Source organism: Molothrus ater, chromosome 6 (assembly GCF_012460135.2).
Source record: "Molothrus ater isolate BHLD 08-10-18 breed brown headed cowbird chromosome 6, BPBGC_Mater_1.1, whole genome shotgun sequence".
Classification (NCBI taxonomy): domain Eukaryota; kingdom Metazoa; phylum Chordata; class Aves; order Passeriformes; family Icteridae; genus Molothrus; species Molothrus ater.
In genome coordinates this window covers 18740649-18755060 of record NC_050483.2, presented here as the reverse complement: position 1 = coordinate 18755060, position 14412 = coordinate 18740649, and the positions used below count along the sequence as shown (strand labels likewise).

General features: G+C 37.8%; 1 protein-coding gene across 1 annotated transcript in view; it reads right to left on the bottom strand.

Annotated features, from left to right (window-relative positions):
• Positions 1-6894: 6894 nt before the first annotated feature.
• Positions 6895-14412, bottom strand: part of PPP6R3 (protein phosphatase 6 regulatory subunit 3) — a 50784-nt gene continuing 43266 nt past the window's right edge. Inside the window, 4 exon segments of the mRNA XM_054515031.1 lie at positions 6895-8364; positions 10337-10459; positions 10784-10801; positions 13610-13760. Of these exon segments, the coding sequence (XP_054371006.1) occupies positions 8313-8364; positions 10337-10459; positions 10784-10801; positions 13610-13760 (344 nt within the window). The 3' untranslated portion in view covers positions 6895-8312.

Here is a 14412-nt window from a genome sequence, read left to right as displayed (position 1 = left end):
GCCACAACAGTCAGATTTATATTAGTGATTGCAGTGTGATGTGCAATTGAGGAGTTTTACCATGCTGTTTACTGTGTGTGCTCAAATTTTGAAAAGGGGCCATTTTTTTCCCTGTCCTGGTTCTGGAAGGATGGCTGCATCTTTCAATATCACATTAACAGCAGTTGGAGAACATACCACTACTACTGATTATCTCAAGTTGTAAATAGCTCTAAAACTTGATGAAAGTAACAAAAGCTTTGATCTCAGAAACATTTAAGCATTCATATTTTTATTTAACAGTACTAACCTATTACAAATAAGTTTGGATCTTTTAACTAAACAAATGCCTTCCTTTAAAGATACTGACAGTAGTAAAATATATTACAGAAACTGATCTAGAATCTCTTAAATCCTTATATTGTGTGTAGAAATACATCATGGGGAAAAAAATGCCAAGGGTGGGATGAGTGGTCATGTTTTCCCTTCTCATTGTATGGCAACTTGCCTGTGCAGCTCAGAAGGTTTTGAAGAATTGGCTATTAATATCTAAGCAAATTGAACAGTACAAAACCTCACTGAACTTCATGTCATCCCACTCCATTTTATTGATTTCACTTTGCTTCAAAATTTTTTCTTCTTTTTTTAGCATTTGATTTCTTTAATTTCTTCTCCTGATTCTTTGTTTCATATTCTTCTCTGATTTCAGCATCTCAGTAAGTATAATTTTGGTAAGTTTTATTTATTTTCAATCTCCCACAGAGGAAAAATACATCCTATTTGGATTTCTAGCATTTTGTTATTTCTCAAGAAGTCAGTGAGGGCAGGAAGGAGAAACAGAGTAAGAATTTAAGCATCAATGATCTTAATTATGCTGTATGAAGTCAACTGAGCTTTCCACAGAGCATGTGACAGACCCAGATCTGTCTGACATGTGACAGACCCAAGCTGATCTAGAATGAATTTTAGTCTTTGTTACAAAGATTTGTACGAGAGATATTTTAAATTACCCCTTTCAGCTTTTACTTAGCAGCCATCACATCTATTTAACTTGTAAAATCTGTGAAGAAAGAACTTTTACTTCATGAACACCTATGTCTCTAGTATGTGATTTTTGCAGTCCTCATAACTGTTCATTCTATCTTCCCACAACCCCAAATAGTTCTGTGAAATCTTCCATGAGACATCAGGCAAAAGAGAATGACAAATGTAATACTGCCAGGATTTTAATGGAAAGTAAGGAAGAGCTTCCTGTAAATAGTTCAAAACCTGCAAACATTTATCTGTCACCCTGTTTGTTATTTTCATCCTTTGACTGTTTAAAAAAAAAAACAAAAAAAAAACCCCAAAAACAAAAAAAAACAAAAAAAACCCACCCCAAAACAAAACAAAAAAAAAAACCATTTCTAGCACTGGTTCCTTTTCTTTTATTCCTATAAGAAATTATCCTGATAAAGCATTTGGAGAAAAAGGATACAAACCTCTTCTAGTGAAAAGCATTGGGAAATACTGACATGGCTTCTGCTCCCTCCTTTGCTTCTTAGACTAAGAGCAGTTTGTTTCAAGGTTCAAATATTATTACTGTAGGATTTCATCCATTCCACCCTCAGCCACCACAGAAGCTGCTATGGCAGCAGCAGAGAGTGACTCTCAGACACATTCAGTAAACTGAACACCAAATAAATGCCTGTCAGCTTAGCAGTCAGCCTCATTACCTTTATTTCTCCTCAACAGAAAAGCTGTAGGCTAACAGAAATGCTTATACTTATTTTTGAGTTTCTAAGACATTCTTGGAGGTTTGTGGCACACATCAAGGCCATAGACTGTTTATAAACAAGTAATTTTTGCTCTGAGGTTAAAAAAAGCTTTTTTCTCATAAAAACATAGAATGAAGATTGTCAGAGACAGCAGTAGTCAAGCAGCAAAATACTGCTTTGTGTCAAAGCTGGAGCAAATCAAAAGTCCAGAGGCCATACAAAGGCCTACAGTCACCTAAGTGCCTCTGGAATACCTTGATGACACATATGGCTGGACATTACGATAGTCACAAAAATAATCTTAAAAATTAACTAGTTACTCTTTCAAACATGTCATATTATCAGTCATATCTTTTATGGGTAAATGAAGAATAAATTCACCGTTCTCTCAGCAGGTTTAGACAGACGAATTTTCACAAGACAACCGATGTTAACACAAAACATTCTGATTTTGTCTAGCAGCAGCAATCATTCAAGTTTCCAAATCTTCACATTCCAGAGGGCCAGATATCACTACACAACACACAGCCACACCATGAGTATCAATTCTGACTTCAGTACACAACTTATTCAGAGGTTTTCATTAGTGTGTATTTTCTTCTCCCACGGCAACTCACAACTTCAGTCTTTTCCCTTCATAACGTGCCACTGGCATCACTGTCATGAACTATGAAAAAGAATTCTCCCAGGAACCCAAGACCATTTGAGGATTCTTGTTTAGAGCAATCCATTATTCCACAGGCAGACAGCCAGCCAGAAAGATTTCATCTTCTTCTAGCTCACCGAAGCGCTGCAATGACCAAAAAATGAAACGAGGCCTTGCCTGAGATGAAGGACTTCAAAGAGCCTTCCCCTGCAATCAAAGCTCTTGAGACTTGAAAGCAATTACCTTTCCATTTTGAGCGTTGCCTACCTGTAGCCTTTTTGCACACTTGTGAACACAAAGACTTCTGGCTCCAAATACATGTTTTAGGCTGACTAGATGATCTGGTTTCTGTACAAGTATCACACTACACCACCATCTCTTTCTTGATTCCTTTTCAGACACTTGGCACAAAAATGTACCCAGAAGTAGCATCTACTCCTCTCACTGAAGGAACTTGTTAGTGACTTAACACATAGTCCATACCTTCTCATATGACCAAAAAAGGATACTGGAGAACAGCTCAGATGGAAAAGTACAAAGCATGCACATGTACAAACTCATGTTAACATAACCCTTGCCCTGCACTCAGTTTTACAATCCAAGTCCTTTCCTGAGTTACTCCATTCTAGATTGTCATTGAGATTTTAATAGACTCCCAGTTGGATATGCCTTACCACAGGCTCAAATATATCAGGTAGCTGGACTAAGAGAGCATCAGAGAAATCATCTGACAAAAGCTGAAGCTTGCCTGACACCAGAGGCACCAGTTGCTCCTCCCATCAAGATACCTTCAGGCCGGCCAGAGACCACTGACAGCGTCTACCCATGCAGACACAAGCCTGAAATGCTTTAGAATGGGCTGGAACCTCTGCACAAGTACCTCTGCGTTCTTCCTGGGATTCCACAGTTCTGCACACTCTGGAAATGCACCATGGGCACTGCACCAGCCATGTTAAGAGATTGTGTCCTACATACTGATGTGCATGCACACAGGTGTGAATCTAGAGAGATTTATTTAAATAGTTCAGTTAAAAATTATCTTCAGTGCTTGTACATAAAAATAAGTATGAATCCCATGTGAATCGTGTGACTAAAGCTTGAAACAATTTACTTACCAGGAAATTACCCACCACTTTCCAAGTTCAGAGATTTGTCTTTGAAGTAGATCAACTAGACAAGCAAAGTACTAGCATTAAAAAGAAAAGTGGCACATTTTGTCAGCCCTTTTATCTTTTCAAGCTATTTTATTCTGAAGGGACTAAAGAGAAACAATAAGGCCCCACAGTCCCACAAATATCTCACAGTTCCTTGTTGCTACCTTGTCTGTTAATATGCACAGTCCTCCATGGCTCACTCCAAAGCAGAGCCCTTCTCATCTGAAAGCACATCTCAGAATTGTAAGTTTAGCAGTAACTAAAGAAAAACAGCCCAGCTTAACAAGTAGAGCATTAACAAGTGTTTCATTGAAGATATAGGAGGAAAGGTGCTTTGGAGAATTCCCAACAACAGAAACAAGGTCACTTGAGTTTTAGCAGTCTTAGCTTATTTTAGCAATCTTGTCTGATATGAGAAGCAGTGAAAGACAGTCAACATTTTTCTTTCTTTCATTTGAAAAAAACAGCTGAGGGATTTCCCAAACATTCAATTGTTTGGTGTAAGGAAAAGCAGGTTTTATTTGCATCATCTGCAGTCAGGCTTCAGTGCTCTTGCAAAAGAGCCAGGCTAGTGCATTACCCAAGGTAAAACTGTGACAATCTTTGACAGATAATTGGTGTAGATAAGGAGAATAGAAGAACCATTCCCAGGTAAGAAAGACATCAGTGTGGCACACAGTGGAGTTTAAAAGCAGACCTAACTGATTCCTAACAGGTCCAGATTCCATCAGAAAAAATGATGTCTATTACATCCTTGAGAACCAAACACCCATCTACCTAAATATCATCTACAGATCAAAGTAGTGAGACAACGAGATAAACTTCCCCTGTGCAAATGGGCAAGCATTCTGTCTCATGGGACATGAGCAACAAAATCTACACAACCACAGCTAGGCAAGGTGTAGCCTTCTTACTCTGGATGGCTGTATGGCAAGATCAGTCTTCAGAATCATGATTTAAGACACAGAAAACACAAATCACGGGAAAGCACCCACACCATACACAACTCAATTCCAGAAAGAGGCCCAAGAATCAGAATTACAGTATTTAAGCTATGGCCAGAAAGCTAAGGGAATCCCCCCTCATTTTGCACGGTACTTAGTGACTTAGAGAAGACAAAAACACAAGGTAAATTTGGGTCTCAGTGCTTTAGCTTGTGGCAACAGAGTAAGAAATACACAGATTTCCCTTGGATATCACTAGAAGTGTGATTACATCCAAGTCATTAACCAAGACTAAACACAGGGCAAATCACAATTTGAAACAAGTAACAGAACCTGGTCTGAACAAGTCCAAAAAATGTCATGAACTGTCCTACCTAAAGGAGACAGAAAAATGCATCTATCTTTACAGTAAGAATATTTTTTATTTTCATTTTATTAACTCAATCTCCTTTCATGCTGTAACCTTGCATACTCAACATAATGGAACAGGAAGATGTCAAATCCTTACCTTGCTAGCAAGTAAGATGCAGAAGCTAAAATACAGATGTTAAAACCTTTACCAATAAAGGACATTTTGCTGCCACAATAACAGCCATTTTCCATCCTGGTTTGGAAAACAATACAGACACTTTCATAATGAAACTCAAAGCACTTACACTACACTAGAGAAAGCACTATTTATTCTGAAACAGTCAGAGGTGATTAATTCTATTAATAGAGCCAGTTATATACAGTAAGTACTTCCTGATATAACTGTATGAGACATATGCCAAAAAACAAAATCTCCAAGGAAATTAATGCTTTAAAATTTAAACAGAAAAGTAAGCTTATAATGAATGACAGTAAGAATCTGATTCATCTTCCTCACAAGTCTCCTCAATGGATTTCACACAAAGAATGAATGTCACTGTAAGTTTCCACAGAAGTATGCAGATGACAACAAAGAAGTCATTGTTTCCAAGAGGTAGATACAAGGTTTAATAGGTGCAAAAATGTAGACTTCACTCAAGAGCATGGTCACACGGGATTCCATGTACAACAACATAATGAGATTGTTTCCACTGTCCTGTTATCTTTTTGGTGAATTAATAGTAATGTTAGTCAAGATGATGACTTATGCTTTTACTTAAATGGAACAATCTTGCTATTAAACTAACTCAGGGCTTACACTTAAAAATAATGGTTTCACTGGTCAAGAAGGCATGATTCATCCAGTCTGCCAGATGGGAAGAGGCAATGAGCTACTACTGATATTACTGGTCTAGCCACTTTTGAAACATACTCTTGCTTGAGTAAAAATCCTTTTCCAGAGAAATCCTGAGGGGTAAATCCACTGCCCATTGACATCAACCAACATCATTATTCCTCAGTTTCAAGTGACTGAGCCTTTAGCCATTTCAAAAAGCACTGTGGAATGTGGCAGTGGACAAGCCTTTCAAAGCAAGCTCATTTCATCCTAGTTGCTGCTAAAAACACTGTAGGAATTCAAACCTGTACAAAGGTATTAGACTTCAGTCCATGCTGCAAATGCATTAAAATACCTTTTCTTCAAGAAGACTCAAATTCCATTGCATGCAAGTCCAATCTGATTAAACAGGCTGGGTAACAGCCATTCAGGATTCTTGCAGTACATTCAAACCCTTTGTAAGGCTATGTGAGCAGCAGATCAGCAGCAGTGTTGATGAAGGATGGCAGAAGAGGTGTGTTTACACCCTCCCACAGACCCTCCCTCCCCATCCCAAACACACCTACAATGCTTTCAAGTTCTGGATTCCTTGTGCAAGTAATAGAGTGAGTGGATAAAACAGACCCTACACGTCCTCAGAACAGTGGACTGATATGACAGCTTGTGAACAGAAGAACAAGTACAAGACTGCTGAAATGAAGGCAACAGGGCCCAGATGCAATTTCATTTACTGTGTTCTCCAGTTTTCATGGCTACAGAGCTAAATAAATCAACTTTTTAGCAAGGGACAAACAGTTCCACTGGAAAGGACACAAGTTTTTCTCCTTAAAAAGCATCAAACTTATGCAAACCAACTGGCTGTTTGCCTGAATTTGGAACTTGTACTTGACTCCAATTCATGTGTCAAAATGAGCAGTTTTGTTTCCAAAGCTGCTTGTTCAGTGACAGATCAAAGTGACAAGAGGACAGCTGCCAACCTTAAAGCTAACGCACAAAATGGTTTTGGTCAAGCTGATCTGAAAGTAATTCTGAACTGATAAAGAAAACTTAGAAACTGACTGGATTCCATCATTTATAAAGTACAAATAAAAGTTTGTTAATAGTTACCAATTCCACTTATGATATTGTGGTTTTACCCCTTCATTTTCACACAACTGATCACTTGGCAAAAACTTCTCAGGACAAGTGTACTGAACCTTGCCAAAAATGCAAAAGAGAAAGCAATAAGGGCAGTGACATACATGTGGGTTTTTTATTTCTGTATGCAATGTAATGTTTAGGCACGTTGTTTGGGACGCCTTCTAAAAGAAATCATTGGCCATTGTTTAGAATATCCTTTTGGCTTTAAATACTGGTCAGGAAAACAAATGATGTAAAAAATAAATGAATATGACTATTACAGAAACAAAAATGGTTTTGCGTCTGAAAGTGCAGGAGTATTTTAACCCTTTCACCAGACAATGTGGCAATATACAGTATATTGCTTCTGTTTGTTTGAGAAGGCTGTTGGAATTTTACACTGACATAGAAAATTATAAATTACACAGAATTAGTTTCCATAATCACTATATATATACACAAACCAGCTGTGAAAAAACTGGTTCAGAACATACAAATGAAAGCCTCACACAGATCAGTACAGTGAAATTACCAATTAACATGCTCTGCTGCCAAAATTTGTATTAAAAACACTATTTACTTTTAAAATGCAGGTACTGTAATTACATTAGCAGCATGAGCATTTCTTTTACTTGACTTGTCTAAAAGGATTATAGCGTTTTAAATACGCAGATTGTTCTGAAATGTTCCATTGTATAATGCTTGGTATTAAACTAAATCTTGGTGAACTGTTTAAAGGCAGGTGAACCACTTAAACACAACAAGCTATGTGCACTCCAAATATTCTAGTGTTTCACCTGGAAGGTATTGTTTCAAGCAAACTAGACTCAACAGAACATATGGCTTTACAGTAACATCAATTTGTCAACTAAGCTGTTGCAATAAATACTTAAAATCTCTACCAATAGACTTACATTTTTTGATCTGTTTAGAACAATACAGAAAACAATTACCAATTAAAAAACCTGTTGTAAAATGTTGAACACCAAAAAATTCTTATTTAAATCACTTTTGTAAGCTAAACCAACCAAAATAACATTTATAGGGCATTTCAGTTTCAGAAAAAACATGAATTTTCTTTTTTCTTTTTTACAAGGTGAAAAATGTAAGAAAACTGCTAAATACTTTGGTCACACTAATCGTCAAATAGTTATGTCTCAAATACATTAGATTTTTGTATTCACTTTTTTATAAAACTATTCTTACAGCCATTTTAACTATAGTAACACTACTGTCATCATTACATGGGTAGCAGGATCTTATTTCACAGGCCCCCTGTTATTTAGAACAATACAATATAAACATACGCAAAAATTATTGGTATTTCTCAATGTGCAATATTTTTACACTTATGAATTTCTGTACAATGTCTTAAAATCTAGAATATAAATGTTGCTGGTCCTGATTCCTTGCGAAATTAGTGCAGCAGTGACTGGCTTCAACAGGGTCTAGATGATATCCTCAAGAAATACTCAAACACCTGGACATCAGTTCTTTCTCTTCAGCCAAGGCCGTGAACATCACATATCATACAGGGCCATTAACAGATGCCTCTCCTAAATGGGTGTGTTGATCAGTCCTAAGAGGCCAAAAAAAAGAGATGTAAGCAAACAAAAAAGGTCAAAGCAAATTCAAGTAGGTGCAATAAAAACCAAGCCAAACACTAAGAACCCTGGATCCTGTGTGGCAAAACCCATGAAGCGAAGGAAGGAAACATGTGCTAATAACATGCTCATCCCAATTATCTTCTGCAGTCCAGCATTTCTGAAGTCCTTATTTCCTAATTAGGCATAGCACTCAATTAACTGAGCACACCACTGAAGAATGTGTGGTCTTCATTAACTGATCTAATAAGTGATCTCTGGAGATGTGGTATTCAGAATTACTAATAAGGAGCACATTTCTGATACTTATCCAAATCTTATTCTGAGGCAAAATGTGATACCAGGAGTATTTAAGGTTGCACTGGAAAGCCAGCAACTAAGACACAACAGGAGAAAACAACAGCATCTTTAAAAATTGCTTTAGTTATTAATCTAATCTACAAAGAGCCTTTCACAAATACTTTGAATGTCAATCCATTAGGATGAAATGTTCATGAAGTATGGAGAAAAATGGAAAGCAAATCTACAAGAGTGAAAACAGTAATAGTATATACATTTCTAGATAAAAGTTTAGTGTAAACATGGGCTCAGTTGCTCTGGACTGGCACAAAGAGATCAAACCAATGCATGAGGACATCAAAAATATGCAAGCAACAGAGGCAAAAAAAATCTCAACTTCCATTCAATGCAAGTCTGTGGAATACATCTGAAGATTCTCTAAAAGAATGCAAATATTGCTTGAAACTACAGGTGAGGAAAGTTACCTGTAACTCCTGTTCTCTGATGGTGGACATCACAGAGAAGCCACTCTGGGGTCCGTGCTCTACATGCACATGACCAGCAGAAGCCCCCTAGCTAAGTCTTTGGCTGCTAAGCTCTAAAAACACTTTTTAAAAAACATATGTAAACATTAGAGAAAAGACAGACAGCACTAGACAAAAGCAAACACTTTTTAGAGAAACTTGGAAGGTAAGAAACAAATGCTGCATGGACAGGAAGTGTGACAGTCTGCACAACCATCACTCACTTATTAACTGTCCAGGAAAAAAGTCTATGACAGAACAGGGCTCCTAGCAGAGATTACTCCTGCTAGCCACCAGCCAGAGACCTACCTAGGGGACTCCTTCCACTAGTCATACATACATGGAGCCCCAAAAGCACCATTAGGCTTATCTTGGGTATTAATTCTGTGCTTAGGAGGATCTACTGCAACAGCCACCTTTAGAGAAAGTTCTGAGCTTTGCTGAAGCCAGCAGGATTCAGTGAAAGGAGTTCCTTGAGATTTCACACAACTTAAAGGCAATCTAGCAAACTGCTAGCTCTGAGAACCCTCTGCCTGTTCAGACAAGCATTTTTACTCAAAAGATAACCTAGCACCCAAGGACTTTTTCCCTACAATATAATGCTTGTCAACATGAAAAAAAATTGTTGTTTTGATAAAGACAGCATCTCTAGGAGATGCGAAAGAGTTTTTGGGTCTCCCACTTTAAGTATACAGGGTTGCTTTATTCTGACTGGAATCCCCTTCTTGATCAAGTTTGAGATTTATGCAGAGCAGGAAGTTAGAAGAAAGAAGCTAGTTAAATACTGGCTCATAAATAAGTCTTAAAAAACAGAATCTAAATTTGTCAAACACATTTACACCTTTTTAATCTATCTAGAGTACAATGAGAACACACAGTAAAGTTCTGCGAATCAATTCACTATTCGAACTTGGTAACATTGTCACAGAACAGAATGGGGATATTTACAACTCCCTGCAAGAAAAAAACATCTTTGATGACTCGAGTCTTAGAAACAACTGAAAATCCAACTTGTGAGAATTTAGTAAAATAAAAGCAAGCACATTTTTAGACTGAGCTAAACTCAATCTCTTCAAATCAATCCTGTTAGAAAAGCACACAAACTGCTATTTAGAGAATTGAAAACAGCCTTGAATACAGTTACCTCTGTTCTGGACTGCTGTTAGTAGGCTGAAGACCTGAAGGGACCTCTTCTGCAACCTCTGTATTCTCTTCTACTACATATTTACAAGAAGGATCCTGCGAGGTAGTCAATTTTCCTTCCTCACTTAAAAAACAAAACAAAACAAAAGCAAGTTATTATTTAATGTATTTGACGTTTATTTATAGGGAATTTCAGGCAACAGGAGAAAACTGAGACGGGTCCATATTTCACATGCAAATGGATTTTAAGTTATGATTGCAATATGAAGATCAAGCACATGGCTCTAGACTTCACAAACACCTAAGGATGCACTGGTGCTTACATCCATTAAAACTTGACTGGATAAAAGGGCAGGAAACACAGTGATTGCAAATAAGATCAGAAAGGAAAAAAGGAATGTATGTAATGCCTGAAATGATAACAATCACGAGCCTTTACTATACATACCGATAGGATTTCAACACTCTGAAGCCAGAAGAATGCAAAAATGGAAGAAAGTATAAAAGAAATTCAAGATTCCCTCAGAAACCGGCATTAATAAAGTCTGTCCATGAAACATAGCAGCAAAATCATTAACTCATCACTGTCTTACATAATAAACTCCCTAGTAACTCCACAGTGAATACCATGTATGGTTTATGGGGTACAAACACTGCAGCCCAATCTACTTCACAAACTTCCTCTTGTAGACAAAAACAAAGTTCAGTGAAAAAGCTCTACACTCACACTATGTAAGACAGTACCATGTAACCAGGCAGCCTCAAAAGTCATTAGTGAACAAATCTTCTGGTCTGCCTCTAAACCCAAACTTTTCTGCCTCTCTATTCCACACTCTTCCACCTCAATCACACCATTATGAGCAAACTAAAATACAAATTTGAGCATATATACCTGCAAGAGATAGTTATAAAGAAGCTCTGAAGTAGACAAACATCAATCTTATACCTCTGTAGCAACAAATCTATTTATTCAAGAAGTGCCAATCTCCTCTGCTGGTTTTCTTCCTATTCTCACAGTTCTCCTTTCCATGGATCCTTTAAATTTCAATGAATCCTTCTCTTTTCTCCTTCTATCCTGCAGAGCCTGCAAAAATACTGTCTTTTGCATTGCAATCTCTCACCAAGTTTTCCCCATCTAATCTCCCCATCTCAGTTGCCTTGATACTCTTCGCATTCCTTCCAAATAAAATACTTGTCACCATCACCACTGAAAGTGATGTCCTAGGTTTTTTTATTTTTTAAAGAGGCAGTCTCTGCTGGCATTCTTCCTACTTGTTCTCCACTCTGAACTAAGTTCAGAAATCACATTTTTGTCCTTTGCAGCTTTCCACAAATTAACTATGGCGCTTATAAATCCCCTCAATGTTGACTTCAACACCATCAATTTTCTATTGACAGAAACCTAGATAAAGCTGAAGTCTGGAAGCATCCACTTTGAAAGGCAAACAGGCCAGAGTAGGACTTTCCCTCACTACTCTAACTATCCCTTACTTTACATACCTTTTCCCAGCAAGCTGGTTTAAAAAAATGCCACTTGAGTATTGACTCACTATGAAGCTGCACATGTCTATCAGAGTAGAACAGTCCTGACATTTAAGGCCTCATCTTTGAGCCCCCTTGTATCTTCCTTTGACATTTCCCTTCCAAATCAAGATCCAAGAAGTTCTCAATATACAATAAGCCAGAGTGCCTGGTAATCTCATCTGGGCTCCGTTTCCCATAAAAGATTGGACCAGATAAACTTTCAAGGTCTCTTCTGACTGGGGCAATTCTATGATATTGCATCCCTTTGCACCTCTAGGTCCTTTTAACTGCAGTTCTAGCAGGTAATTCCATGAAGGGAGGCAGGAACTGTCACCAGATGCTGCCTCCTCATGTTAGTTTTTGCACTAGTATCACAAGTCACACAACCTGAAAGTGCATGTAAGCTAAACTAGTTTAAGGAGAAGTTTAAAGACACAATGGATAACTAAACCAAATTTGTGAACATCTAAGAGTGAAGGCCATGTAAAAGCATTGTGCAAAAGACAACAAACTGGAGAGCAGACACATCATTTACTACATCAGCAATGCACTATGGATGGCTTCATGTGACATCAATCTGCACGGAGTCCCAACACCTCTCTAAAGTGCTGTGGTTCACTGCTGTATCACTGCCATTTGATTTAGAAGCACCATGCAGTCACAAATTTCCTCTCCTCTGTGCTGAAAAACCATCAGAAGTTAAGTCACTCAGATAACCAAAAGGATGGAATAAAGAGTGGTGGAAAGCTGCTTGGTTTTCAAGGTCTGTTCATTTTGGATAGTTCAGGAATTATCTCCTACTTCTAATGAAGTAAATTAATTTAAACTATAGGCAGTGCAAAGAGTAACACTGGAAAAGTTTCTTATACTGGAATTGACTCGGGGTTGGCTTTTTTAAGCAATTTCCAAGACATACTGACAATTTCTTTTTACTATTTAAAGCTAGAATAGAAACAGATACTAGAAAGTTGTTCTAGAAGAACGAGAAGAGGGTTGCATGTCAAAATGCTCTAGCAGTGTGTTCCAATTTGTCAACATCAGGGTGGAGCCAGAACGTGTCAGTTTCAATAAAAGCAAAATTTTGGCATGTCATATTGTTTGTAGCCTCTGTTTCCCTACATAAAGATTAAACAAAAGCACATAATACTAAACAAAAAGCACTTGATCATTAAATCTGAGCTCACAATATCTTAGTAGATGGCATGGAGTAGACAACACTGAAATGTGCTTTATTATCATAAAAGGATCACAGTGTTGATATAATATTCAATTTGACCATTTTGCAAGACACTTATTCCTGAATCTTTCTATCAGAAGACAGCAAAATTAAGAAGTCATTCTCCCAGTTATTCTAGAATTCCATGTGCCAACTGTAGTCCAGAGGAGATTTAACACCATTGTGCATACCACCAACAGTGATCTCCCCAAGTGTCTGATGAGCTACACTCAAAAGCAGTGCCTGAGTGGCCTTCAACTTCTGCTTCCATCCTCCTGGATGAGAAGAATGGAATTCCAATCCAAATCTAAGAATTCTGTGCAAAATTTTAAAAGCTTAGTTTTGATGTGCAATGTTAGAAGAACTGTACATGAAAAATGCACAATAAGGTGCATCAGGGACAAACTGAGTCAGTCTTTTGCTAATAACCTTGCACTGAAACTACGGCTTGATAAGTAAATTATCACTTAAAGTCTCTTTGATGATACAGTGTTCCATCAACATGGTGGGAAGACAATAAACAGGCATTCTTACCTTTTGAAAACAGCAGTTTCAGTTTTAGCATCTACAGTTAGGCTCAGTGTCTCCTTCATGCTGCCATTCATGACTGTCTCGGTTACCTTGTCTGCATTTTCCACATCATCCTCTCCATCTGAGCTGGCCTCCATAGCAACACTTCCTGGGGCTGCAAGTAGAAATAGAAGCAATTTAGCATATGGCTGGTTATGTTTCTATCTCATGTGCAAGCACATAAGCCAATATATCAAGAATGGTATTTTTGCAGCTTTGCATATTGAATTCTTCCTTACAGAGCATGTCACCTTTCTGCAAGTGCAGCAGAGAGAGCATGAGTATTACTTACAGAGGGTTTAAGGAAAAGCCACAGTCTCTAGCTTTTTTAATTTTGACTGACAGTGGTTACTGCAACAGTTTTGCCTCAACAACGCCTTAGTAGGATTATGGTGACCAATTATTTTTCTGTACAGTCAAAATCATGACAAGTCACAGCACAAATTTGACTTTAAGCTTCTGAGTACTGACAAATCTTTGGGATGTTCAGTGTGTCTGGACTTCTCACCTGCACTTCTTGCTCCCTCTGGTAATAACAGATATAAAAAAAGCTCATCAAAATATTTTTGTCCTTTTACCAGTTCACACATGTAGGACAATCAATTAGGGCATGCACAGTGAAGGTGGCTTTAGAAAGGAATGAGCAGGAAGGAGAAATTTGAACACACTGAGGCTACTGGCCTATTGCCACACAGATCAAGACTGGAAGCTACCATTCTTTTTGGGCATCAGCTCAGCCAAATGCTGACACAAGTGAGAAGATTCTC